General features: G+C 42.7%; 1 protein-coding gene and 1 long non-coding RNA gene across 11 annotated transcripts in view; one reads left to right on the plus strand and one right to left on the minus strand.

Moving 5' to 3' along the window:
* Positions 1–1002: 1002 nt before the first annotated feature.
* LOC133081442 (uncharacterized) lies at positions 1003–7241 on the minus strand. 3 transcript variants are annotated; one of them, XR_009698821.1, is made up of 3 exons: positions 7210–7241; positions 2929–3422; positions 1003–1756 (listed from the first exon to the last, which is right to left on the minus strand). It is a non-coding gene; the product is annotated as an uncharacterized LOC133081442 (long non-coding RNA). The 3 variants fall into 3 exon arrangements; XR_009698822.1 differs by lacking the exon at positions 7210–7241 and adding an exon at positions 7062–7142; XR_009698820.1 differs by lacking the exon at positions 7210–7241 and having other exon boundaries at positions 2929–3854.
* A 37-nt stretch (positions 7242–7278) lies between these two features.
* The window catches only part of LOC133081440 (small integral membrane protein 19-like), a 29958-nt gene continuing 9971 nt past the window's right edge, over positions 7279–27265 (plus strand). For 2 of the 8 annotated variants that reach the window (XR_009698815.1, XR_009698816.1), the window contains exons 1-8: positions 7279–7372; positions 11297–11434; positions 12963–13087; positions 16026–16108; positions 21033–21147; positions 22899–22962; positions 25096–25132; positions 25993–26172. Coding sequence is in view for 3 of the 8 variants with exons in the window: in XM_061177570.1 (XP_061033553.1) it covers positions 11301–11434; positions 12963–13087; positions 16026–16108; positions 20946–21011 (408 nt within the window). In the remaining 5 variants the exon portion in view is untranslated. Of the gene's footprint in view, positions 7411–11296; positions 11435–12962; positions 13088–16025; positions 16109–19968; positions 20080–20945; positions 21148–22898; positions 22963–23632; positions 23662–25095; positions 25133–25654; positions 25728–25992; positions 26173–27265 lie in introns of those variants that run through there. The other 6 variants (XR_009698817.1, XR_009698819.1, XR_009698818.1 and 3 more) reach the window with 6 other exon arrangements.

Here is a 27265-nt window from a genome sequence, read left to right on the forward strand (position 1 = left end):
CTATGTCTGCGTCTTTTTTCCTGTCCTGCCCCTAGGTTCTTCATAACCTTCTTTTTTTTAGATTCCATATATATGTGTTAGCATACAGTATTTGTTCTTCTCTTTCTGACTTACTTCATTCTGTATGACAGACTTTACGTCCATCCACCTCACTACAAATAACTCAATTTCATTTCTTTTATGGCTGAGTAATATTCCATTGTGTATATGTACCACATCTTTATCCATTCATCTGTTGATGGACACTTAGGTTGCTTCCATGTCCTGGGTATTGTAAATAGAGCTGCAATGAACATTGTGGTACATGACTCTTTTTGAATTATGGTTTTCTCAGGGTATATGCCCAGCAGTGGGATTGCTGGGTCGTATGGTAGTTCTATTTTTAGTTTTTTAAGGAACCTCCATACTGTTCTCCATAGTGGCTGTATCAATTTACATTCCCACCAACAGTGCAAGAGGGTTCCCTTTTCTCCACACCCTCTCCAGCATTTATTGTTCCACAAACTAATTTTCACACTGACACATACACATCAATGACCTAAGTGACCAACTGCTTCATTTACTAATCACAAAAGCTTTCTCTCTCTCTCACTTTTTCTCTCTGTGCTTATCAGTATTTGGAGAAATCCCTGCTGCTTACTACTGCCCTAAAAAAGAAAGGCAGAGTAAGAAGGTGACACTTACATCAATACTGCTAAAAAAAAAAAAAAAAAGTCTGATGGAAGCTTAACACAGGGTTAAAACAATAACAGTGAAAAGATGCAAATTTCCTATAAATCTCTACGACCCACCTTATTATGACTCCTAGATAACTGAAAACAGAACACAGAGATCATCCTTCATTTCCATCTAGAAACAATAGAAGAAAACAAAACACTTAACAGGAACATAAAAACAATAAGGAAGAGCCATTCTGAAAAAGAAGGGAAATTATTCTACTCTTAATCCTAGGAAATAACCAAGGGTAGAAGAGCTACCGTACCAAAGGTCTATTCATGAAGCTGTAATTCATATAACTCTTTATTTTTAAGCTGAAAAAATACAGTCATCAGATTTTCGGTCCAAAAAACTGTGCAAGAAAAAAAAGCAGGCACACACAGAGGCTGAGAGGAAGATAAAGGAAGATGAACCTAAAGCCGCAAAGCTTTGACAATCACTGAGAAGAAGCAGTTTCTCAACATCCTGTGCCTTGAGGAATTCTTCAGTGAAAGTCAATTTCTGAGGGCCAACATCCTGTTATAAGCTCCCATTTCTCCTACTGTATCTACTATTTCTGTATCCACACAGATTGAAACTCTGATCGTAAGCAGATTACCAGCTTTAGCAGCAGGGGAAAATAACTCAAATATTATACACAAAAGCAATGGGTTAACAAAGACAGTGTAAGAAACATGTAAAGAAATATGCTAGAGTCTTGTTGCTCATATTTGCAGAACTATCTTCTTTCAGCTGCTCAAAAATCCTAAATGGCATTGGGCCGATTCTTGAAATTTGCCTTTTCTTCAGTTTTGTTTTGTTTTTTTAAACCATTCTTCCATGAATATCGCGACGGGGCACTTGGCCATACAGTCCATTCACAGGCATCTGGCATGATTATTTACTTCTGGAAACAGCTGCTGAATTCCAAGGCACTGGGACACTTCTTGAAGGAACAAACCTGGTTCTCTGGTCTCTACTGAGGACACGGTGAAACTAGGATTCTCTGAACTCAGCGATGACACGGAAGCCAAGCTGTGCTGTTTCCAAGGTAAGATGCCTTGAAAAAAAAAAAAGCTAAAAATCAATCAGATTCTAAAAACAAAAAGACTCTAATAAAGTAGAGAAAATTCTCACACAGTGTTACATTTTCACTAAGACCGAAAAATAAGTAACTCAGATAAAAAATTTCAATCCTTCACTTCAACTTTAAATATATTTTCAAAAAAATTTTATAGGGCATCACAGGTTATACAATAAAAAATACTGCAAATAATTGACTGTTCCTGAAATTAACAAAAAATATCCATTAAAATTGTAAAGAAATTCTGGTGACTGACGTTTTGATGTTTACCATGGCCAGGATAGAAGATGGGCTTTGAGAAAACGCTATTTCTCTGCGTTCATATCTTATTTGGAAATGGTATGAACAAGCATGATTTATACTGAGCTATAAAGTGTGCTACAGAACTGATGACCTGGAAAATTTATTCTACCCATAAAATTCTGAAATTGCATACTATCTGGTGATAAAATCTTGACACCACTGAACCAGCTGTAGGCAAGCCATTTGACTTTGCCCTGATTTTCTCATCTATAAAATACAGGGCTGGTTCTTCTTACACGGGGAGATGGGTACTAGGATCACCTGAGGATGGCTTAAAATACAGATGCCTGCCCAGCTCCAGCTCTAAAGAGCTCTAACCTCTGGGATTAGGCTAAGGCATCTGTTCCTGTTACTGTATAACGAACCCTGGGTCATTCTGTCTACACTCATACTTAAAGAACCACCACACTAGGTCACGTTCAGGATGCAGCTCTACAGCCCTAAGAGTCATAAAACAGGGCAGTAGGGATGCCATTACTCCAGCCTGATAGGTTTAAGACAAACGAATCACTGTGTCATTTTCTCCTTCCCTAAAAATCCCCCGTTCAGAGAAGACGCCAAAACTAAGATTAAGGCTAACGTGCCAATTGGTTAAACACTTCAATGGAGATTATTTTTAGCCCAAATTGTCCCAACTATATCCTTGGATATTTACATAGAACACAACCGCAGGACGATATTCACAGTCATAAGCTGCTGCTCTGACAGGCCATCCCAAAATACGAGCTGATGTTAAAATGATAGCAGCAACATGCCATTTCTTACTCAAATTATAAAGCTGCCCCCAAGACAAAGGTCACACCCCCCTCCCCAGCAGAAGCGACATGTCACGCAGAACACCGTACCTGCAGAGCTGCTAACCGGGGCTGTGGCCCAGGCTTCACCCCAGGGCACCTCCTCCTCTGATTCCTGGACAGCGGGTATGGTGACGTGTGTGCTCCCCTATCGGCCGAGTCATGTGGATTCAATGGGCTCTGTTGGTGCCCAACACCCCCAAAATAATATTGTCAGCTCCCGACTAAAGGGACACAAAACTGGTGTTTCAGAGTATACCACTTCCCTTCATCTTGCTGGATTTTGTTTGCAGGCCCTCATCCAAGTCCACATGGCTTCAAAGTGACCTCACTCCAGGTTTGTCACCAAACCAACAGTGCCGTTAAGTTTTTTTCCACCAAAGAAATATTACTTGGTTGGAAGAGGCCTCCGGGCCCCAGGAGTGTGTTCTACTGTCCAAGACAAGCTGAAAAAGTGGGTCAAGATGTCACAAAAGGACAAGGCAAACGGACAGATGGGCACCGCAAGCCTTCAGTATTGCTCCCATCCTGGTAAACTGCATTCACTAGGGGTTTAAAAGTGTTGAAAAAAGAAGAGTTCTTTCACATGAGTTATTTGACACTGAATTAGTATCTTAAGCAGTCACTGCCCTTTGTCCTGGTGAATCACTGCCCTAGAATTCAACACCTACCAAGGGTCCTAGTCCCCCTCAGCTTTGAGGTTCAAAATTTGGTTTTTCTCCTCTTGCCTTCAGTCATTACAAAATACAGTCCCCTCAACCATTTCATTATCAACCTCTTCTGCCTGGAAAATCCAGCACTGTTTCTGCAGCTCAGAGTCACTGCCACCATGTATGCTACTTTGAAATTTTTAAAGAGCTTCCTTTACAGCTGAGAAACTAGGGTCAACTTTTAGCTCTCTTTTCTGTCTTTGATAAAGTAAAACTCCCCAGAGAACCCACATTGATTCAAGAGCCAGGCTGCCTGGGTTCATATCCCACCTCCCTGCCTACTACTCACATTGTGGTCTCGGGCAGGTGACTTAATTACCTCCCTGTGCCTCACTTTCCTCATGTGAAACATGGGATTATAACTGTACCTACGTCAAAGGACTGTTGTGAGAGTCGAATACATTTACATGTAAAAGCACGTTTTAAGCACTACATCAACGTTAGCTATCATTATTTGCTTTATGTAACTCCAAATTCTCGTATTGTTCCACGTGTGTACACAACGTTTGCCCAACTGAAATACTACCTACGCGAGGACTGGGACCACAGTTTGAATATTTCTGATGTTCTCCCCATGGCACCTAATATTCACTCAATAGGTACAAATAAACCTACTCGGTACAAATTATTATACTGGATGAACAAGGAAGTTCTCAAACACAGACCTGTGTAAACATGTATTCCCTGCCCTCGAGTAGCCTGTATTTTGGGTGGGGAAACAAAACACAGGAAACGCTCATGCAACAATATAAAGCCATAAAAGAGTAAATGCCAAAGTATGTGGTTTAGACAGCTACCGTTCAAAGGACTCACTGTGAGCTGGGACTCTGGAGAGGGCAAGCCTGCAGTGGCCCTGCCCCTAGAGGGGACTTGGATTTCCACGACAGGTGGGAACAGAGAGAGGATTCCAGGGTATCTGCTCATTCCACAAATATTTACCGCACACCTTCCGTAGGCCGGCCTCTGTCCTTGGCTCTTGGAATACGGCCACGAGGGACCCAGAAACGGCCCCTGCACCCCGGGACCTAAAAGGGCACTCACTCCACGTGAGAGCCAAGTTCTGAAGTAAGGAAGAAGGGCCTGTCCTCCAACCCGATGAAACACAACATCCCTTAAATGCCTCGTGAACAGGAGCCAATGCTGGCATTACAGTCACTCCGGCTTCCAACAATGGCAAACATACAGAAATTAATAACTTTTCATGTACTGTATTCTAAATATCTTCCATTGTTTATGAAGCACATTAAAGAGATATTCTCCATATTCTGGATACAACTAACATATAAGAGATTTACAGACACACACAGTCAGTATTACTGGAACAGTTTTCGTAACAGAGGCTGTGTAGGCCCAGCTGCTCAATTTTGCCCAAATGAAGGCCTATTCATTAAAGCCCTGTGCTTTGTCTCCTCCCGCCCTTTTCCCTTTTTCTTCTACTAGTGGCTGCCCACAGATATCAAATATCTACTAGAAAAGTGCCTGAAGATGCATGTGTTGGCAGGAGTCAGTCAGTCACGATGGGTGGAAGTATTAACACATGCATCTTTTTCTTCCTACATCCGTCCACTCATCTCCTCCCAGAAGAGAACGCCTTCAGGGAAAGGAACCCTCTTATAAATACCGACTGGCAAAGCATTCTCACTCCTTTCTTCTCCGATGACGGACCACTATCTGAAGATGCGTTAAGTCCAATACGCTCTAATCACAAATATGACACATTTCCAAGTGCTTCGCTCATCCTCTGCAGGCCTCTCACCTGATCCTACTCTCCCAAGATGCAAACTGCTGGATCCCACCATCATTGTCATCATTGTTACGCCTACACAAATTATTACACTGTACCTTTGGAAACACAGAATAAACTTCCTGATTAAGGAAGTCAAAACTACTCAATTAAATCCAGTCAAAAACTTCTTCATGCACAAAGTACTGGACTCAAATATGTTTAAGACATGTAAAGGCAAACTGAAAAGTAAGGTAGAACCCCTACAATGTAGATTACTTAACATTCTCAACATTTACATACCCATGAAAGTTAGACTCATCAACAAAGTAATAGCCAACCCAGTTTTTTATTTCCTTGGTTTGGTACTGGAAAATCACGTTCCTGTTTGACTGTCATTCGTTAACCCTTAATTAGGAACGTTGCTTAGAAACTATATATGGAAAAAGGGCACCTTTCAGAAGGGACCATTAAGGCTTTCCCAACATTTACTTTTTTCCAACATCCAAGCATAGCCTGTTCATTGGGTGACAATGACATGTAATGGGAACTCTGATAAAGAAGAGACACAGGGCTTTGGAAACTATTGAATACCCCAATAAAGGGATACCCCAATAAAGGGACTAATTGCAGTTCTGTGCAAATGTAAAGCCTTCTTCCAACTTGAAAAACACATTAAATTATGAGTCATTTTATATTGCCCACACCCTTATTTTACAAAAAACAGAAACAGAAGCAATTAATGTACATATTCCGCATTTGGACACGTTCAAATCAAACTCGTGTACTCAAGTATTTCTAAGCAACCTATGTTTATGCAAAAAGTTATCCGGAAGATTAAATGAGATAAAGCATGTAGACCATTTGGCAAAGGCCTGGCAAGCAATCAGTACTCAACATTGCACATTATTATCGTTCCTAATTTTCCAACTCTGTAATCATACTAAACAGTTATAAAGTTATGCACATGATTATGTATATATAATAAATATAAACTAATATGTGTTACTACTAGAAATAAAGCTTTTATGTTATGTACCAAGCAATGCTCTTCATTCAGACAGAGGTGAGTTTAATTTTAACAGAATGATCCACAAAGAAGCAGAGAAAGCTGGCTAAGGGGTAGGATGTTAAATGTTACCTCGAATCTCTGCTTGTCAATTAAGGATACAACCTCTACATGGTCTAGTATGAATTATAATCAGCAGTCAGCTGATCCTAGAGAACTCGCTCAAAATGAATAGTTAAGACCTCAAGCACGTGGACAAGTGGCCATTTATTTGCAAGGCTGCACCAACCACTGAAATCTGATTACTTCAATACTCATGCTGAAATCCTCCATAAATTCATTACCTGTCTCATGCTAGAATTTTGCAAGTCCTTACACACAAAAATTTTAAACATCCAAAAGTCACTTAAACTGGCAAGACTACAGCATCCTGGGCACATCCAGTTTTTAGAACACTTCAATAGCCTCGGCCACGCATCATTTATTATGACAGGGAAAATGCAAAGCCAGTGAGAGCACGTGCTTTCCTAAGCAAATATTAAAAATAACCCTATGCCCTCATTACGAAAAAGGAAAATCTTCGCGTTTCCAGCTTAATCTCGACCCGGGGCCAATGCACACTGCCACCTCCCACGCCGAGACGGCGCCCGGGCGCGCCGAGGTGGGGCTGGAAGCTGCTCGCGCTCTCGGGAGGACCCGTCCCCTCTCCCCGCGCGCTCGGACGCGGCGCGGCCAGACCCACGTGGACTCCAGGCCGGGGTCGCCGCCCGGGGTCGCGGGGAGGGGCCAGCGCCGCGCCGCGAGGCCGGGGAAGGGAGCCGGGCTGCACCGGGGCCGTCGCGGCGTCCCTCCGGTTCGCACACTGAGAGGGGGGCGGGGGGGGAAAAGACCTGGCTCCTCGTTCCATCCGGAAGCCGCCGGGCCGGCAGGAAATGACGAAGCAGAGGTCGTCCGGTCCGTGCGGTAACCGGCTCCGCGCCTCCGGCCGCGACTGCGGGGGAAAGCGCGCCGAGCGGAGCAGCCGGGCCGCGTACCGCCTGCAGAGCGAGCGGCGTGAGTGGCCCTGCCCCGCCCCTCCATGCGCGGAGAGGGTGAGAGGAAGGGGAGGGAGCCCGAGGGCGCCCCCAGCCCCGCGCCCGGCCGTCCGAGCTCCTCGGCCGCCGCGCCCCAGGCCGGAGGGAACAGTGAGGCCCGCAGCTCCAGAATCGCGGATCGAAAGGCGGAAGCCGCCGCCTGCGCAGCGCAGGGCACCCGGGATGGGGGGATGGGGGGATGGGGGGATGGGGGGATGGGGGGGATGGGGGGTGGAGCGGGCGCGCTTCAGGATCGCACCGCGCGCAGCCCGCGGAGGCCGAGCCCTGGCGGCTCCGGCCCCCGCCGCCTGCCGGGGTGGGGGTTACATTGTCTGCCCGCTAGACTGCTCCTCTTTCCGGGACTGGCAGGTCTCACGAGTGTGGGCAGGGCCGGAAGCGCCCACGTTTGGGAGTCCAGCGTGCGACTCGCTAGCCTGGGTGGTTTTGGGCGAGTTGTGTACCCAGCCCCCCACCCCGCGTCGTCTGCCAGGTGGAGCTTTCGTGCCTCCCAGCAGGGTGATGGTGACAATGAAATGCATATGTGGACTGCCCAGCACAGGCCCCTCAGATGTTAATTGCCTTCGTCTTGCTGGTTGAAGGCCTGTGACCTTGTACCCTCCCGCTTCAGCAACCCAAGCCTTTAGCGTTTCAGAGGACTGAGGGAAAACCATATTGATGCGATGGGTTGTGTTGTAAGGAGCTCGTAGACCTGTATGAGTGACTCCAATCTGAACTTGTTTCAAAATAGCAAAGCTCTAAGTGGGAGACGAAATGGATAACATTTAAGACATGATGACAAGTGATCCTCAAAACGGAACCACCTAGACATGGCATCGGGAACCCCAAATACGGGAAAAATTTTAAAACTTAATGATACAGCCGCTTGATCCCAAGAAGAGTACTAGTTCTCTACTTAAAAGTTTGTCAAACTGAAATCAAGCCCCAGTTGTCACATTTTGCCAACTTTATCTCTGGATAGTTATGTTCAGCTCATCCTAGCAACTCCTTACTGAAATAGCTCAAGCACTAATTTACAGGAAAAATATGTGGAAAAGGTGCAGTTTTCTCAGAAAAGCCCTGAATGACAATCCAAACACATGATGGTCTTGCTGAAACATCCATTAACTTGCCAGGAACGAACCACTGTAACGCCCCTGGGTGCTTTAGACTTAGAGGGAGGCTGTGAGGTGTGCAGTAGCCGATCAGCAGGTGTGTGTGTGTACACTTGGTTAGACTGTGGCGAGCTGGGAGGGCACCGGTCATAGTTCAGGCCACATGGGAGCCGTGGTCTGTACTGTGACTTTGTACAGGACCATTCCTTATTCCTGGCAGTCTTACAAAGGCATGCCATTGGTCATGATGGAGGACCAGGCAGCAAAGGCCTACCCTCGGTGCAAGTCTTTCACAACTATACTACTAAAAATAACTCAAGTGCGTGTCCCCAGAACAGTAGTGTCATTGCGTACCAATCAAGTTGTATAATTCACAGTAAGATTTCACCATTCTTGGTCAGCAGAATTTCAGAATCCTTCTCTAAGTATAATGAAAAACTGGCATATTTGTGGGAGGAGGAAGACAGCTCTGTAGGAATACACCATTTATTGAGTGGCACATGAACAGAATTTTGTGGAACACTGAAGCAAGAAATTCACCTGGCTCAGATCCAGTCAGGTGTTAGGAAACAGGTAGGAAACACTTGCATAGTGTGTCAGATAAAGGGCACCTGCAAAATGTTTCAGTAGCCATTGTTAAGTCTGCTCCCCGTTTCTTCTCCAATTTGTTAGTAACGCCCAATCCTGAAACCTGCCACCGTCACTGCATGGCCGTGCCGGCCCTTCCGCAGCACCTCAAATCAGACCTCTGAAGTCATCTCTTATGGCCAAAAACAGTCATCGTTATTTTGTTTTGGCACCAATGAAAATCTAGAAAAAAATTCTAGATTCCATTGTAAAGACAATTATAGTCTCTGATGTTCCAAAAGTTTCCATTCCTAAGGTAGGCTGATTACTTACTATGAATAATGTTACATCCAGAGAAACTCTGGAGTTCAATTTTAAGGAATAAGAATTGAAACTCTGAATAATGCCAAATCCGCCTGCGCCTCCCACTCTCTTAAAAAAAAAAATCCATAGCCAATCTTTAATATCTAGGAATTGGGTATGTTTAATGATTTAATAATATTTAGATCTTGCATCTATAAAGTTTTAAGTTCTGTTTTTATTATTCTCTGGCTAATTTTTAAAAGACCAATCTTAATGCTCATCAGACACCAATAGATGTTTCAGAGGAATGACTCTGCCCTCAGTGTCTAGAATTTAAGTTAAATGGGCATTCACGATACTCACTTTAATACAGTCTGTCCGCAAACGTCTGACAGAGACTTAAGGTGTCAGAACGGGACCAACATGCCACCTGGCCTGGGAGCAGACCCCAAGGAAATTTCATTCATTTTATGCAGAGGCAAACTGTAAGAAAGAAAACAGACTCTGCCCTTAATATACACTTATTAACTTACTGAGCCAAATCTACACTAAAGAACATTTTGGGGACTTCCCTGGTGGCACAGTGGATAAGACTCCACGCTCCCAGTGCAGGGGGCCTGGGTTTGATCCCTGGTCAGAGAACTAGATCCCACATGCATGCTGCAACTAAGAGTTCGCATGCCACAGCAAAGGAGCCGGCGATCCGTAACTAAGGAGCCCTGGAGAGGCAACTAAGGAGCCCACCTGCTGCAAGTAAGACCCAGTGCAACCAAATAAATAAATAAATATTTAAAAAACAAAAAGAAACAGACCATCACTCTCCTTTAAAAAAAAAAAAAACATTTTGGAGGCTCACAGGACAGATTGCAAGATACTTCAGTGGAGGAATTTCTGCAACGCCTTCACTGTTGTAGGATGTCTAGAAAAAGTTGCAAAACAATTTCTTGGACATTCCAGGTATTTTTTTCCTTGGTATTAGAAAATGACTGTCTTAGTAGAAACTACAGTACAGTTATCACCTGTCATTTGTTCAGTGTTTCTCCTTTTGATAGTATCTAAAACAACACTTCTGAATTTCTTTCACATATTAGGTCATTTTACTTAGACTTACAAGAGCAGAACTTTCTCTTTAAGGAAAAATTCAATGAACTTCCCAAATGCAAATAAGAAACCAGTACTCTGACCCTTGCTACTTGATACACTTGCTGTTACCATTCATTTTCTATGGGAATGTCCAAAGAATGCACTTCCTTGAATAGAAGTCACAGCTGTGTAAATAGCAAAAAGTAACTTTTTATCCCATAGCTTCCACAGTGGGCCAGGAGGCCAAAACTAGATAAAGCTGCAGACATTTTCGTTTTCCAGGTGTGTCAGGGGCCTGTGGAAGAGTGCGGTCCTGGCTGGCGCATCTCATCCAGACTGCTGTCACGAGTCTAACGCTGTCCTTCTCTCTTAGCATCCCAGCCAGTTGTGTGGACCTCTGTTTTAAGCATTCAGTTGCTTTCGTCTGGGTGATAGTTACAGTTTGGAAACCGTGCAGTGACATTTCAACCCATATCCTTTTAGAAATATGATTTTTTAATCCCAAGTTTGAACCTTTATGTAGGAGCTGTGGTGTTTCAAAGTCAGAAATAGGCGAAAATGTGTTCCATGCCTTAGTGATCTAGACCACGGTTGGCCAACATTTTCTTAACGGGCCAGATGGTAAACATTTTAGGCTTTGAGGGCTGTGAGGCAAAAATGGAAAATGCTCCATTTAAAATGTATCCGTGTAGAAATGTAAAACCATTCTTGGTTCCTGGGCCATACAAAGACAGGCAGGGGGCTGGAGCTGGCCAGCAGGCCCTCTGTTTGCCAGCCCTTGTCCAGCTGTCACACCATCACTAACTGAAAGAAACCCTGCCCTCTTTGCTGCCTTACAGTCCCATGCCTGGCGGTTACGGAGTGATGGGTGACGAGGGCTCCATCGATTACAGCGTTCACGAGGCCTGGAATGAAGCCACCAACGTGTACCTGGTAGTGATCCTTGTCAGCTTTGGGCTCTTCATGTATGCGAAGAGGTAAAGGCTTTAGATTCTCAGGGTTGATAAGAACCCGGGCATTTATAAGTTTTGCAGGTTTGTTTGTTTGATCTAAGTTAAATGCACAAAAATAATTTCATCAGCATTTTTGTTTCTGCTATGAAATCACTGTCTAGTCGGGTCAGCCCTCACATACTGGACACCAGGATTTGGCTTGGAAAACCCAGTTGCTCTGAGAGATGGGGATTTAAGTGCAGCTCTTGGCACCCAGACCAGCTGCTCTATACTCCTATTCTATCATTTCTGGCACAGCTCAGTTTTCTCATTCAGCCAGCTTCACTGTCACCCTTGGATGAGCACGTATTTGGGGCCAATGTCCCTGAAACGCACAAACTCTAACTCCTATGTGTTCAGCAATTCTGTCTTCGCACATTTCAAGCCCTCCCTTCTGTTTCTTGTGCATAATATTGGTATGATCCAATTACTTGTCTGTCCATCCCCCAAAACTCAGTCCCCTGAGAACGAGGACTTCTATTTAACCTTTGTGTCCCTGATGTGCCACATGGTGTAAATCCTCAATAAATATTTCTTGCTGTGATTCCAGATGCTGTAGCGTAATTCAACTGTTCTTTTCCACGCTCCCTGGCTCCTTTCCTTCAAGTACAAGTTAAAAAGATTGCACGGTGAGGGGCGTGCTTTGAAGAGGAAAAACAGCAGTAGTTGGATTGAGCTGCTCCTGCCCGTAGCCACGTGCTTCGTGGCGTCCTGTACCAAGGTCAAAGGCATTAGACAGTTCAGGATAATTAGTCAACCAAGAATAATTGATGCTCGGCCCGGGGAACAGTTCAGACCCACACTTGCCACGGGACCTGCAGGCTCGCCCTTCCCGACCCTGAGACCCCTGAGCCGCTGGCCCACTGGCCGCCTGGACCCTCGGGGGAGCGGGTGGGGCGGGGGGCAGGAGGCGAGAGGAGGCCTCCACAGAGCATGGGGGAGCCACTGGCAGGTAACAGCCTTCCCCTAAAAATAGCCACCGTCTCCTCCCCACCCCACTGTTTTAAAGGCAGAGACAGGCTGTTGTTAATTTTAACTAGATGACCCCACTAAGGCCATGCTACTCTATTTAAGAAATCGTTTATTCATTGTTTTTCAAAATTAAGGTCTGCTCACATTCTGTTTATTCTCTGCCTGCAATAACTTAGCTTTATTTGCATGACATGAGAGGGAGGGAAAAAAAAAATCATACTTTTTTTGTCTGAGCATTTTTCCGTACAACAGGGCTCTTTTGCGGGGATTGAGGGGAGACACTTTGTTGTATGAAGTGGGGGTGTTCAGCTACTGCCTTTTCTTTCTTATAACCCTGTGACTGTACACGTACAGCTTCATACTTCTAGTGAAAGAAAGAATACTTGAGCCCAGGAAGCATCTCACGGGGACAAAATAGAAGATGGACTCATGGCCACTTAACGTCCTTTTAATGCAGCTTCTGGTTACTACGGTCGTGCGAATGTTACAGTCCTACAGCTATGAATACAAATCTCTTTTCTGCATTGGTTTTGTGTTTTAGAAATAAAAGGAAAATTATGAGAATATTCAGTGTGCCACCTCCTACAGACACTCTGTCAGAGCCCAACTTTTATGACACAATAAGCAAAATTCGTTTAAGACAGCAACTGGAAATGTACTCCATTTGTAAGTATATTCTGTGCTTTATTACATACGTAAGCATATTTAAAATAGACTCTTTGGGGTTGAGTCTCGTTGGCAAAGGTTGTCAGAAATAGCTGATAATGACACAGGGAACTATATTCAATATCCTGTAATAAACCATAATGGAAAAGAATATGGAAAAGAATATATGTATGTATATCTGAATCACTTTGCTGTACACCAGAAACTAACACAACATTGTAAATCAACTATACTTCAATTTAAAAAATTTTTTTTTAATTTTAAGAAAGAAATAGCTGGTAATGAAAACGTAGGGCCTTTTTTAGATGCTCAACACAGGATCAGCAAACCCGGTTCGCATGAAGTTAGTGTTTCAGGACACTTCACTCATTTGGGGCCCTTCCAAGACCCTGAGAAGAGCCCTAGCAACGTGTTTCACGTTTTGAAAATTTGGCAGAAATTAGATGCCTTAACAATCGGTGAGGCCGCTGTCTCATCCTTCTCTAATTTCCCTCCTTTGCACTTCCCTCGTGTGCAGTGGCGTCGAGGTGACCAAGAGCATTTTGGGGATCTGGCTGAGGGGACGTTGAGTTGAACCTACTTTAGTTTAGGTTTGAAATTTTGTGTTTATAGAGTTTGCAGTCACTTCTATTACAATTAAATTACTATGTGCTGCAGCCATAGCAGTATAGGAACGGCTTCCAGGCCAGAGGTTATTAACATGTCCTGTGGTACTAAACTCTGTGAGTAAGCGGTGGAGAAGAAACAAAAGTTAAAGGGCATGGAGCCAGGATGAATTGTACATCCAAGCCACAGCCTTTGATGCCACCATTTAAAAAAATGAGGTGTGGTTTCCATGGTGTATCATCAAATGAGAAAAGGCAAGATGTAATTATATGTATTCTAGGGTACTGCTCCTTTAAAATCAAATGACCAAAACGTCCCTATCTACGTGTAATAAAAATGTTCTATAGAATTTTTTTTTTACTGAAGTATAGTTGATTTACAATGTTGTATTAGTTTCAGGTATACAGCACAGTGATTCAGCTATATATATATATATATATATATATATATATATATATATGTTCTTTTTCAGATTCTTTTCCCTATAGGTCACCACAAAATATTGAGTATGGTTCCCTGTGCTATACAGTAGGTCCTCGTTGGTGATCCACTTTATATACAGTAGTACGCATATGTTAATCCCAACCTCCCAATTCATTCCTCCCCAACTCCTTTCCCCTTTGGCAGCCACAAGTTCTGTCCTCTTTGTCTGTGGGTCTATTTCTGTTTTGTAAGTAAGTTCATTTGTATCTTTTTTTTTTTAGATTCCACATGTAAGTGATATCATATGATATTTGTCTTTCTCTGACTTACTTCACTTAGCACAATGATCTCTAGGTCCATCCATGTTGCTGCAAATGGCACTATTTCATTCTTTCTTATGGCTGAGTAATAGTTCATTGTATATATATATATATGTACCACATCTTCTTTATCCAGTCATCTGTATATGGACATTTAGATTGCTTCCATGTCTTGGCTATTGTAAACAGCACTGTAATGAACATTGGGGTGCATGTATCTTTTCAAATTATAGTTTTCTCTGGATATATGGCCAGGAGTGGGATTGCTGGATCATATGGTAACTCTATTTTTAATTTTTTAAGGAACTTCCATACTGTTTTCCATAGTGGCTGTATCAATTTACCTTCCCACCAACAGTGCAAGAGGGTTCCCTTTTCTCCACACCCTCTCCAGCATTTATTATTTATAGACTTTTTGATGATGGTGATTCTGACCGGTGTGAGGTGATACCTCATTGTAGTTTTGATTTGCATTTCTCTTATAAATAACAATGTTGAGCATCTTTTCACGTGCCTGTATGTCTTCTTTGGAGAAATGTCTATTTAGATCATCTGCCCATTTTTTGATTGGGTTGTTTCTAAAAATGTTCTGTATAATTACACAAGCCTGGAGGAAGGCTTGGAAAGATACACATCAGATTATTAACATTCATTACCTTGATGGGAACACTGTGGGACTCGAGGGAAAAGACTGGATATTTTTAAAAGAAAGATGTCTGTGTGTTTGCACGCACACATAAAAAGAAGCAAGAAAGAGGGATCAGCAAGATGTTACTGGTATATGTCTCGGGTGGAGTGGAATTTCAGGTGAAAAGTAGAAAAAACATATATATATTTTTTACACAAGTAGAACCTCTAGAAACTTCTTCAGCATAAATTTTATCCTGAGAAGTAGTAACAGCAGTTCCTTTGGGGAAAGGAGCTGCAGGACTAATCAGGTGGCAGGAAGGTACACCTTCCCTGTTTCCTCTTTTGTCCCTTTTGCATTCATGTGTTCTAGTTCGGAATAAGAAGTAAAACTGAATGTAACAGAGCAGCATTATTCACAGTAGCCAAAAGATGGAAACAACCCAAGTGTCCTTGACTGACGGATCCACAGAATGTGGTCTATACGTGCATAGGATGTTATTCAGCCTTTAAGAGGAAAGAAATTCTTTTTTTTTTTTTTTTTGGCTGCATTGAGTCTCCTTTGCTGCACGCAGCCTTTCTCTAGTTGCAGTGAGCGGGGGCTACTCTTCATTGCGGTGCACGGGCTTCTCATTGCAGTGGCTTCTCGTTGTGGAGCACGGGCTCAGTAGTTGTGGCTCGCGGGCTCTAAAGCACAGGCTCAGTAGTTGTGGCGCACGGGCTTAGTTGCTCCACGGCATGTGGGATCTTCCCGGACCAGAGCTCGAACCCATGTCCCCTGCATTGGCAGGCGGATTCTTAACCACTGCGCCACCAGGGAAGTCCCAAGAGGAAGGAAATTCTGACACATGCTACAACACGGATGCACCTTGAAGACATTATGCTTCATAATTATTTTTATTGTGAAGTGAAAGAAGCCAGTCACAAAAGAACAAATATTGTGTGATTTCTCTTCTGTGTAGCAAATTCACAGAGACAGAAAGCAGAATCGTCACCAGGAGTGGGAGAGGAAGGAGTGGAGAGTTACTGTGTCATGAGGACAGAGGTCAGTGTGGGGTGATCAAAAGAAGGGTGCTGGTGGTGGCAGCACAGCAGTGTGAATGCAGTTAATGTCCCTGAACTGTACACGTAAAACCGGTTAACATGGCAAGTTGTATGTTTTTGTATTTCACCTCAAAAAAAAATTTCCTTAAGAAAATTTAAGTATTTAAAAAGCAAAAACAGGGAACCAGAAGCTCTGTATAGAAAATTATAAGTAAAGAGTTAGGTTTTCATTGATGCCTAGTCAAAGCAGAAGTTTGTGGGAGTTCCCTGGTGGCCTAGTGGTTAGGATTCGGTGCTTTCACTGCAGAGGCCCAGGTTCGATCCCTGGTCAGGGAACTAAGATCCCACATGCCTGGCGGCACAGCCAAATACAAAAAACAAACAAACAAAAATCAGAAGTTAGATCCTATCAAAAAATATTCAGTAGTATAGCATATACAATTATAAAGCCAGTGTACAGCTGTTTTTCTTCTTTGATGAGAATGGCATAAAATGAAATTTATCAGAACACCTGTGTTTGTAAGGCATGTTAGTTTCCTGTTGCTGCTGTATTACCACAGATTCAGTGGCTTAACTTCCCTCTTAGAACTGCTTTTGCTGCATCCCGTAGGTGCTGGATCGTCGTGTTTTCATTGTCATTTGTCTTTAGGTATTTTTTGATTTCCTCTTTGATTTCTTTAGTGATCTCTTGGATATTTAGTAACGTATTGTTTAGCCTCCATGTGTTTGTGTTTTTTACGTTTTTTTCCCTGTAATTGATTTCTAATCTCATAGCGTTGTGGTCAGAAAAGATGCTTGATCTGATTTCAGTTTTCTTAACTTTACTGAGGCTTGATTTGTGACCCAAGATGTGATCTATCCTGGAGAGTGTTCCGTGCGCACTTGAGAAGAAAGTGTAATTTGCAGTTTTTGGATGGAATCTCCTATAAATATCAATTACATCTGTCTGGTCTATTGTCTCATTTAGAGCTTCTGTTTCCTTATTTATTTTCATTTTGGATGATCTGTCCATTGGTGTAAGTGAGGTGTTAAAGTCCCCCACTATTACTGTGTCACTGTCGATTTCCTCTGTTATAGCTGTTAGCAGTTGCCTTATGTATTGAGGTGCTCCTATGTTGGGTGCATATATATTTATAATTGTTATATCTTCTTCTTGGGTTGATCCCTTGATCATTATGTAGTGTCCTTCCTTGTCTCTTGTAACATTCTTTACTTTTTTTATTTTATTATTTTTTTAATTATTAGCACCTTTAGTTATTATTTATTTATTTATTTATTTTTTTGGCTGTGTTGGGTCTTCGTGTCTGTGCGAGGGCTTCCTCTAGTTGCGGCAAGCGGAGGCCACTCTTCATTGCGGTGCGCAGGCCTCTCACTATCGTGGCCTCTCTTGTTGCGGAGCACAGGCTCCAGACGCGCAGGCTCAGTAGTTGTGGCTCATGGGCCTAGTTGCTCTGCGGCATGTGGGATCTTCCCAGACCAGGGCTCGAACCCATGTCCCCTGCATTAGCAGGCAGATTCTCAACCACTGCGCCACCAGGGAAGTGCCATTCTTTATTTTAAAGTCTATTTTATGTGATATGGGTATAGCTACTCCAGCTTTCTTTTGATTTCCATTTGCATGGAATATCTTTTTCCATCCCCTCACTCTCAGTCTGTATGTGTCCCTAGGTCTGAAGTGGGTCTCTTGTAGACAGCATATTTGTGTGTCTTGTTTTTGTATCCGTTCAGCAAGCCTGTGTCTTTTGGTTGGAGCATTTAATCCATTCACGGTTAAGGTAATTATCGATATGTATGTTCCTATGACCGTTTTCTTAATTGTTTTGGGTTTGTTTTTGTAGCTCCTTTTCTTCTCTTGTGTTTCCCACTTAGAGAAGTTCCTTTAACATTTGTTGTAGAGCTGGTTTGGTGGTGCTGAATTCTCTTAGCTTTTGCTTGTCTGTAAAGCTTTTGATTTCTCCATCGAATCTGAATGAGATCCTTGCCGGGTAGAGTAATCTTGGTTGTAGGTTCCTCCCTTTCATCACTTTAAGTATATCATGCCACTCCCTTCTGGCCTGTAGAGTTTCTGCTGAGAAATCAGCTGTTAACCTTATGGGAGTTCCCTTGTATGTTTTTTGTCGTTTTTCCCTCGCTGCTTTCAGTAATTTTTCATTGTCTTTAATTTTTACCAATTTGATTACTATGTGTCTCGGCGTGTTTCTCCTTGGGTTTATCCTGTATGGGACTCGCTGCACTTCCTGGACTTGGGTGGCTATTTCCTTTCCCACGTTAGGGAAGTTTTCGACTATAATCTCTTCAAATATTTTCTCTGGTCCTTTCTCTCCCTCTTCTCCTTCTGGGACCCCTATAATGTGAATGTTGTTGCATGTAATGTTGTCCCAGAGGTCTCTTAGGCTGTCTTCATTTCTTTTCTTTCTTTTTTCTTTATTCTGTTCCGCAGCAGTGAATTCCACCATTCTGTCTTCCAGGTCACTTATCCGTTCTTCTGCCTCAGTTATTCTGCTATTGATTCCTTCTAGTGTAGTTTTCATTTCAGTTATTGTATTGTTCATCTCTGTTTGTTTGTTCTTTAATTCTTCTAGGTCTTTGTTAAACAGTTCTTGCACCTTCTCAATCTTGCCTCGATTCTTTTTCTGAGGTCCTGAGTCATCTCCACTATCATTATTCTGAATTCTTTTTCTGGAAGGTTGCCTATGTCCACTTCATTTAGTTGTTTTTCTGGGGTTTTATCTTGTTCCTTCATCTGGTACATAGCCCTCTGCCTTTTCATCTTGTCTATCTTTCTGTGAATGTGGTTTTTGTTCCACAGGCTGCAGGATTGTAGTTCTTCTTGGTTCCGCCTTTTTAAGACTGTTGATACACATTGCCAAATTACCATCCAGAAATGCTATGCCAATTTGTAGTCCACCCCAACAGTGGATGTGAAGCCTGCCTCACACAAACACTGGGTTGTAGCACTTTTAAAAAAGTGTAAAACTACAAAAATGAGTACCTCTCCCTTTTTCATGCAAGTGGGATTACTCCAAATTTCATAACTTTTTTCAGTTAATTTAGCAAGTCTGTAAATTTGCATCTACTGCGTCATTTTTTGTGACTGTTCAGTGTTGCATTATATGAGTATGCCACAGTACACATAGCTTATCCATTCTTGTATATAAGCTACGTCCAGTTTTTCAGTTCCAAATAGTACTCTGATATGTATCCTTGCCTATATCTCTGACTATTTCTTTTGGTTAAATACTTAGAAAGAGAGTTGTTGGATCAAAAGGGTATACACATTTTAAAGGCTTGGCTTAATCTGATAGGCGAATAACCACATTTTGTTTTATTTTGTATTCCTTTGATTTACTGGTGGGTTTACTGGCTGTTTGTATTAATTTGGCTAGTTGGTTAATTATACCTTGTGTCCATTCTTCTGTAGTGAGAGGTTGTAACGGTTGTATCCTATCCTGTCAGATCCATATGTCTGACTTTCTGTTTCTGTGTGTCATGGGGTGTTGAAAGACTCCAGTTATTTTAATGTGATGCTCCACACAGCACTTAAAAAAATGACTCATGATAGTTGCCTTTCATGTAATATTTTTTAATACCTGCGCTTTTGTGATGATCCCTTTTGTTTAAGTGAGTAGGTTGTTCAGCCCCAGAACTACTAGAATGCATGATCATTTGTTCTAGTTTTTGTCTGATCTTTTACTGAGAGAGTTCTTGACCATCATACTTTCATGATAGGTTTTTAGTATGTACTGTGTCTTCACACATTCTTTGAATTTGTTATTATTTGTATCCTGCTAGACTTGTCTTTTTTGCTCTAAATCTAACAGTTATTACATTTCTTCTCTTTCGTTTTCCCCTTTTAACTAGTTTGAAGTGTGATTTGAAGCTCAAGATCATGATCAAAAGAATGCAGTGCCTTTCTCAGCTCCACCAGTTTTTGCTTCTGAGGTCTACATGCCACTGCTGCCCTTGCTAATTATGAACTGAGATTCATTTTGTGATGTTTTTTTCTCATAGGTTATATACAGTTATTCTTCAGTTCTGTAACTGTAGAATATGTTGGATGATTTATTGGTACTGAAGGCAGGGTTATCACTGCACATCCCAAAAGTGCTTTTTTTTGGTTTTGTTTTGTTTTTGTTTTTTGCTTTATTGGAGTATAATTGCTTTACAACGGTGTGTTAGTTTCTGCTTTGTAACATAGTGAATCAGCTCTACATTTACATATATCCCCATATCCCCTCCCTCTTGCGTTTCCCTCCCAGCCTCCCTATCCCACCCCTCTAGGTGGTCACAAAGCTCCGAGCTGATCTCCCTGTGCTATGCGGCTGTTTCTCACTAGCTGTTGTACATTTGTTAGTGTATATATGTCCATGCCAGTCTCTCACTTCGTCCCAGCTTACCCTTCCCCCTCCCCGTGTCCTCAAGTCCATTCTCTACACCTGCGTCTTTCTTCCTGTCCTGCCCCTAGGTTCTTCATAACCATTTTTTTTTTAAAATTCCGTATATATCTGTTAGCATACGGTATTTCTTTTTCTCCTTCTGACTTACTTCACTCTGTATGACAGACTCTAGGTCCATCCACCTGACTACAAATAACTCCATTTCGTTTCTTTTTATGGCTGAGTAATATTCCATTGTATATATGTGCCACATCTTCTTTATCCATTCATCTGTCGATGGACACTTAGGTTGCTTCCATGTCCTGGCTATTGTAAATAGAGCTGCAATGAGCATTCCAAGAAGAGGTTTTTAAATTGGATTATGCATTATGTATGTGCGTATACATTTCTGTTTTTTTCCATACCCCAAATTACAAACCTGCCATGGCTGGTCTTGTGCAGGACTCTTCCACACGTGAGAAGATGAGAGTTGTCTATATGTTAAATCTGTATAGACTTCGCAAGTGACCTTTTGTCTTTCATCGAAAGCACTTGACCTGCAGCAGTGTGGCCTCACCAGTGAAGGAGCAAAGGCTTTACTAAAGGCCCTTGAAAGCAACAGAACTCTGGTCGTTTTGGATATAAGAAAAAAATCCACTTGTTGGTATGTGGTCACTTTTTTTTTTTTAATTGATTAACACATAGCAAAACAAAAAGAGTTTGTTCACGTATTGACAGTTTTTAAAACTTAACGTGTTTCACTTTCCTCATCGTATACAGTTGGCCCTTGAACAGCTTGGGGGTTAGGGGTGCCGCCCCCCACGCAGTTGAAAATCTGGGTATAAGTTTATAGTCAGTGGTTCCGCATCTGTGGATTCAACCAACCTTGGCTCGTGTAGGACGATAGTACATATTTATTGAAAAATATCCGTGTGTCAATGGACCCGCGAGGTTCAAACCCATGTTGTTCAAGTGTCAACTGTACATTTCTAATGTTGCACTTCCCTTATGTTTTTAGCAGATAATGTACTAATTAAAGTGAGTTATACCTTTAAATTGTTCTTATCTCTACTCTGAATAGAGGTGAACCTAGATACTAAGCCTGCTTCCACCAAGAGCATTATTTCCTTGTTGTGCAACCTCTGAATTCTTGCAAGGAGTACTTTATTCATTTGTTAGTTTCACAAGTAATTTTTTTAATAGCTTCTGTGTGCCAGATACGGGTCAGGCACTAGGGATAAAGCAGTGAACCAGACAGACAAAAGTCTTGCCCTCGTGGAGCTTACATTCTAGTGAAGGGGTTCAGATAGAAATGAGTAAACAGATAAGTAATATAATTTTAGACAGTAGGAAGTGCAAAAATATCTTAATGTAAGGAGAGTGAGGGGGAGCAGGTAGGACTCCATTGGATAGGTTTGTTAGGGGACAGCTTCACTGGAGAAGTGGCATTTGAATGGAGACCTGAATGAAGAGAGGAGCAAGCCATGGAAGATCTGGGGTAAGCACATTCCAGGACAAGGAAGCAATGAGTATGCAGGCATGTAGGTGGGTGGAGTATTTAAGGAAAAGCAAGGAGGCCAACATGGTCAGAGTACTGAGTGAAGAAGAGTGTGGTATGACATGAGGTCAAGGAGCTAGCCGGGGGTCTGATCTTGTAAAGTCTTGAAAGCCAGAGTAAAGATGTGGATTATTCTAAATGAGTAGAGGGTTTTGAACTGGAATAAGGCATGATCCAAATAGTATCTGAATAAGATGACTTGGTATAGAGAATAGACTTGGGGGGATAAAGAAGAGAAACAGGGAGACCAGTTAGTAGACTATCACAGTGGTCCAAATAAGAGATGTTTATGGCTTAGCTTAGGTTGGAAGTTTGGAGCAAGTGAAAAGTGGTTGAATTCAGGTTGTGTTTTGAGGTTGTAGCTAACAGGGCTTGCCGATAGATTAGATGTGGGGTATGAAGGAAATAGTAACAAGGAGACAAGTCGTTGATGATTATGTATGCAACTGGGTGGTATCACTTAGAAAAAGGGGGCTGATGGGAGGAGCAGCTTTTGAGGGAATATCAGGACTTTGGTTTGTTATCTTAGATGCGCTTTAGGTATCTAAGTGTCTGGACAGTGCTCAGACTGTACTTTCTATCCAAAGGTATCCAAAGCCACTTTAGATGCAAAATGTTTAAAGTTGACCTTTGCTGCTGCCAAAATAGTGCCACTGGGGGCAGTCTGCAAGATGGCATCTTAGGTTTTTGAGGAAGAAATTAGAATACACAAAGGGGGAAATAAGTGTATAATTATATAATGTAGATTTCATATTTAATTTTATGGGAAAAACAATAATTAGTTGGCTTTTGGTTTTAAATGGAAATAGCCACTCACTGGGAAATAATTCCTCTAATTTCAATTTATTTTACTTTAGATCATTCTGTGATGAAAGCAGTTATCAAAAAAGTTCTCCAGATGGAAGGAGTGCCAAGTCAGAGGTATATAACATGTTTTAGTTCTCTCGGAAGAATTTCTTTTTAATGGCTTGTTTTTCTTTCTTTCTTAAAAGAAAATTATCAAGGTACTTTCTGCCATCTTAAACTAAGTTTTTAGTCAAATGAAATGGCTTTTCTGTTTTTGAAAATGTTGTGTGATGCCTTAATTTAGGTTCCCAGAAATGCAGATTGAAAACCTTTTATTAACTTAAAGTATCTTAATTTCCAATGAAGATCAAACCCTCCTAAATTACCTGTAACTTAAATGGCATATTTATCATTTCTGTCTCAGTACCAGTGGATAACTTCTCCATCGGTGAAGGAACCATCCAAAACTGCTAGACAGAAAAAGAGAACTATAATTTTGGGAAGTGGTCGAAAAGGAAAAGCTACTATTAGAATTGGTTAACTCTTTCTTGTTTTTAATGCTACTAGAACTTATACCCCTTATGTTTTCCGATGTGCTAAAATTAAAACAGCCAGTATTAACCACATGCATATTAGGAGGCCTATATTAGGAGTCGCCAAGTGTGTCGGGTGCCGTGGACAGCTGAGGCACGTTTAGCCCAAAGGCAAGTTCCAGCGCATTGCAGAGAGCAGACGAAATACCCGGTGGTGAAAATTCACTGTTGCTAAGGGTTGAAACGAACCAATAATTCCTCCTGTTTCTCAGGGTGTTCCGTTTGGCTGTTAATGAAATGTATTTCCAAGGAATGCAGGCATGTGGCTGAAAAGGCCAGCGGTGCCTGGGGGTCACAGCGAGACCCTCCCATCTCGCCCCCCTCGGCCATCCTGTGCTCTGGGAGCAGAGCTCTCAGCTACAGGTGAAACATAGTAGCTTCCATATCCGGATTCTAAGATTTTCTAAAGCCCTTTAAAGGCCCCCTTCTCTGAGTGGTGCTTGACCTGCTGGTGTTTGGGGCGGGAGGGTGGGCTGGGTGGAGGGTCTGAGCGCCATCCTGAGGGAAGGGCTTTGGAGGCCTGTGTGAGCCTGAGACCGGGGGCCCAGTGCCCGTGTCCGAGGGGAGGCTAGCGCTGACTCCAGCCGTGCCAAACCAGACGTCGCCCTCCTTCCCGACAAGCCAGCAAAGCCTGTCGCTCACATTCCTGGCTGTGCTGCTTACACGTGCCCTCTGGGAAGGCCAGCCTGGCAGAGCTCTGTTCCTGCCCTTTGGGCTGCTGGTAACTGAGTACCTAGCCTGGGTGCTGGAGGGGAGGATCCATAGATGGTGGAGGCCCAGTGCCTGCCCAGGGTGCTGCCCCTCTGCTGAGGGACGCTTGCCCAGCTGGTTAGACCTGTTCGCACCCAACTGCCCACAGTCAGCACCCAGGCTAGGAACAGCAGCCTCCCCATTTCCTCGGTGTCTTCTAGTTTTGTTCCTTTCTTCTTTTCGCTGCCTTCCTCCCCAAAGAGGCAAGATACTGATCTTCAAGAACCAAATCAGGCCATGATTTTCCAGCGAAACTCATGACAGTTCTGCATTTCTGAATGACTGGGTACAAACATTTGCAAGGATGAGCTCTTGGGTGAGGCGCCAGCCAACTTTTCTAGCTTCATCTCTCTTGCTCGTGTGTGGGCACCCCCTGCTGCCCCAGATGCCCTGACTCCTCCATTTTCGTATATTCCTCCTCAGAATGCTGCCACCACCCCATCCTGGCCTTTGGGAATGTTAGCTGGCTGTTCCCCACAGCATCCTGTCACCCTGGTCCACTCTTTCTAACCTCTGTATGCCCTTCTATGAAATCTTGTCAGGTCCAACTGGAGGAAGACCACCGTATAGGTCAGTTAGCTTGGGAAGGAACCCAACTGTGTGACCTGCTTCCCCTTTCCCAGTGTCTTTAAAATAACGTTAAGAAAGAAAAAAGAAAAAATGTTGTTCTAGAGCTCCTATACCATCTCTTACCACCATCAGAAAACCATCCCCCAAAAGGGGGACCTCATTCATATTGAAAATAACTTCTTAACGTGTAGGCATTACCTTAGGGCATTCTAGACACTGGGGGAGGGAAAAACCATTGTATTTTTTTCTAACATTCATGTTAAACTTCTTTCCAAAGTTCTTTAAACTGTGGTATTCTTACAGGTAGACAATGTTGCTGAACAAGCGTTTGTTTCTTCCCTTTTTCTTCCCCCAGGCTCAAAGATTTGGAAAGAGATAGTTTAACAGAAAAGGTAAGGTAATCTCCACCTTAACAAAATTTATGATCAAATGTGACCATTTGACAGACACTATGTAGTTCCTAAAAACAAATTTAAGTGGAATTGGCTCTCTTTTCCCTGAAGTTGAGGATTATGTGGATGTTTTTGTCTAACGTGCTGGACTAATAGGCTATTATTGGTTAGCTTTTGGTAACTCATCGAGTTTCCCAGTCTGGGTTCCGTACCATCAAGTCTGGATTATAATTTGTCCTGGTCACACTGTTTTTCAAAATCAGGTTTGTTCTAGTATGCTATTATGTGTCTGTTTCACCTTTAATCTTTCCATTTTTCACCACTCTGGAGATGGTGTGATATGATCTTAACGAAAACAACAGGAACATGTCTTGTGAATATTTAGTTTTCTTTTTGGCCGACTCAGCATTGCCTGCCATTCAGTCATTGTTATGTGACCAGGCAGTGTAACTATTTGTGTATTAGTCCATTGGTTCATAGCTTGGGAATGTGGAGACTTCTAAACCTATATCCTTCCCTTAGGAATGCGTGAAGGAGAAATGGAATCTCTTGCCTGAATTTCTGCAGACAGAAATAAAGAATCAGTTATGTGACTTGGAAACCAAATTACATAAAGAAAAATTATCAGAGGTTAAGTCGTCAGCATCCCGGCGGCTAGAAAACGTTTCCTCCCATGTAACTTGTCTGTGACCAGGGAGGCAGGATCATCCCACCTCTCCCTGTTACCTGATAGTTATAAAGGAAGCGCATGTGTTTCCTTATTCTCTCATGGCCACTTGTTTACATTCACTGCTACTTAAATTATCCTTTCCTGCTGTAGGAGGGCTACCTGGCTAAAGTCAAATCCCTTTTAAATACAGATTTGTCCTTGGAGAACGGAGCTCATGCTTTCAGTCGGGAAGTGAATGGATGTCTAGAAAACGGGAGCCAGACAAGTGGTGAGAAGCGCAGAGTGGAAATAGCAGAGAAAAAGAAGTCCCCCAAACCTGTTTCCAAACTTTGCATGCCCAGGAGAAGCAAGTCCGATGGAGAAACAAAATGTAAGAGCACTTGACTCGTTTGACCTCGTTGGAGTCTGGTACCGCCTAAGGGGAGGACAGACTTGGTGCCATAGGGTCTGTCTGTTCCCCCCACACACAACCCCTCCACCGGCAGTACTTGATTTTATGTATCTTTTTTTTTTTTTATTTTTTGGGGGGTGGGGGGTGGGGGGTGGCTGTGTTGCTCGGCTTGTACGATCTTAGTTCTCCAACCAGGGATCGAACCCGGGCCCTCGGCAGTGAGAGTGCCGAGTCTTAACCACTGGACCGCCGTGGAATTCCCTCTTGTGTATACTTCTAACTAGCTTAGATATATACTTTAAATTTTTGTCTTCGACCAAGTTATAGAGCATTAGATCCCCAATGTGGTTGAATTTATGAGGTATAAGAAAACAGGAGCTGCTGATATTTATGACTTGTAAGTTACATGCCTGTTTAAGCTAAACATTTATTCTTAGACTCCTTCCCCACTTGTAGTCAGAGTAACTCTTCTGGAATTTTTAAAAATAAGAGCCTGGGACTTGAGCTCAGGTCAGGTGCTTGGCCACTTCATCGTTTGACGAAATAAGCAGAGGCTCTGTTTCCTTGTCCGTCTCAGGGTTGGGCCCTTCATACGAGAGTTTGTGTTAAAATGGCCTAGCAAACTGGCAGGTGCTAATCTGATGACTTTATGAAGACGGTGGTTGCTTAGAATAAGAAGAGAAGGATACTTAATCCTCAGAACCTGGTCTCTGCACCAGCTTGCTAATGCTGAAGAACTGTACCTTGGCTGTGAACTCTTTATTCATAGTGGCTTTGTTGTTTCTTTTCTGTAAGCAGCTGAAGTCTCATGTAGCCCCAGGATTACAAGGCAAACTACCAGGCAGACCACCATCACATCTCATTTCACAAGGGGGTCAGTATATAATGAATGGACAGCCCCCATTTCAGGGGCCAACTGTTTTTGGTAAAACACATATAGAATTAGTAGGATGTAACTTAGTAATTCTGACTTCCACATTGCTTAGGTTTTCCTTTTGATATTCTGTTTTTAGACATTCATGAACAACATTTCTGAAGACCTCAACCATTTTTACTCTTAGCATAGGAAACT

The sequence above is a fragment of the Eubalaena glacialis genome, chromosome 20, assembly GCF_028564815.1.
Source record: "Eubalaena glacialis isolate mEubGla1 chromosome 20, mEubGla1.1.hap2.+ XY, whole genome shotgun sequence".
Taxonomy (NCBI): domain Eukaryota; kingdom Metazoa; phylum Chordata; class Mammalia; order Artiodactyla; family Balaenidae; genus Eubalaena; species Eubalaena glacialis.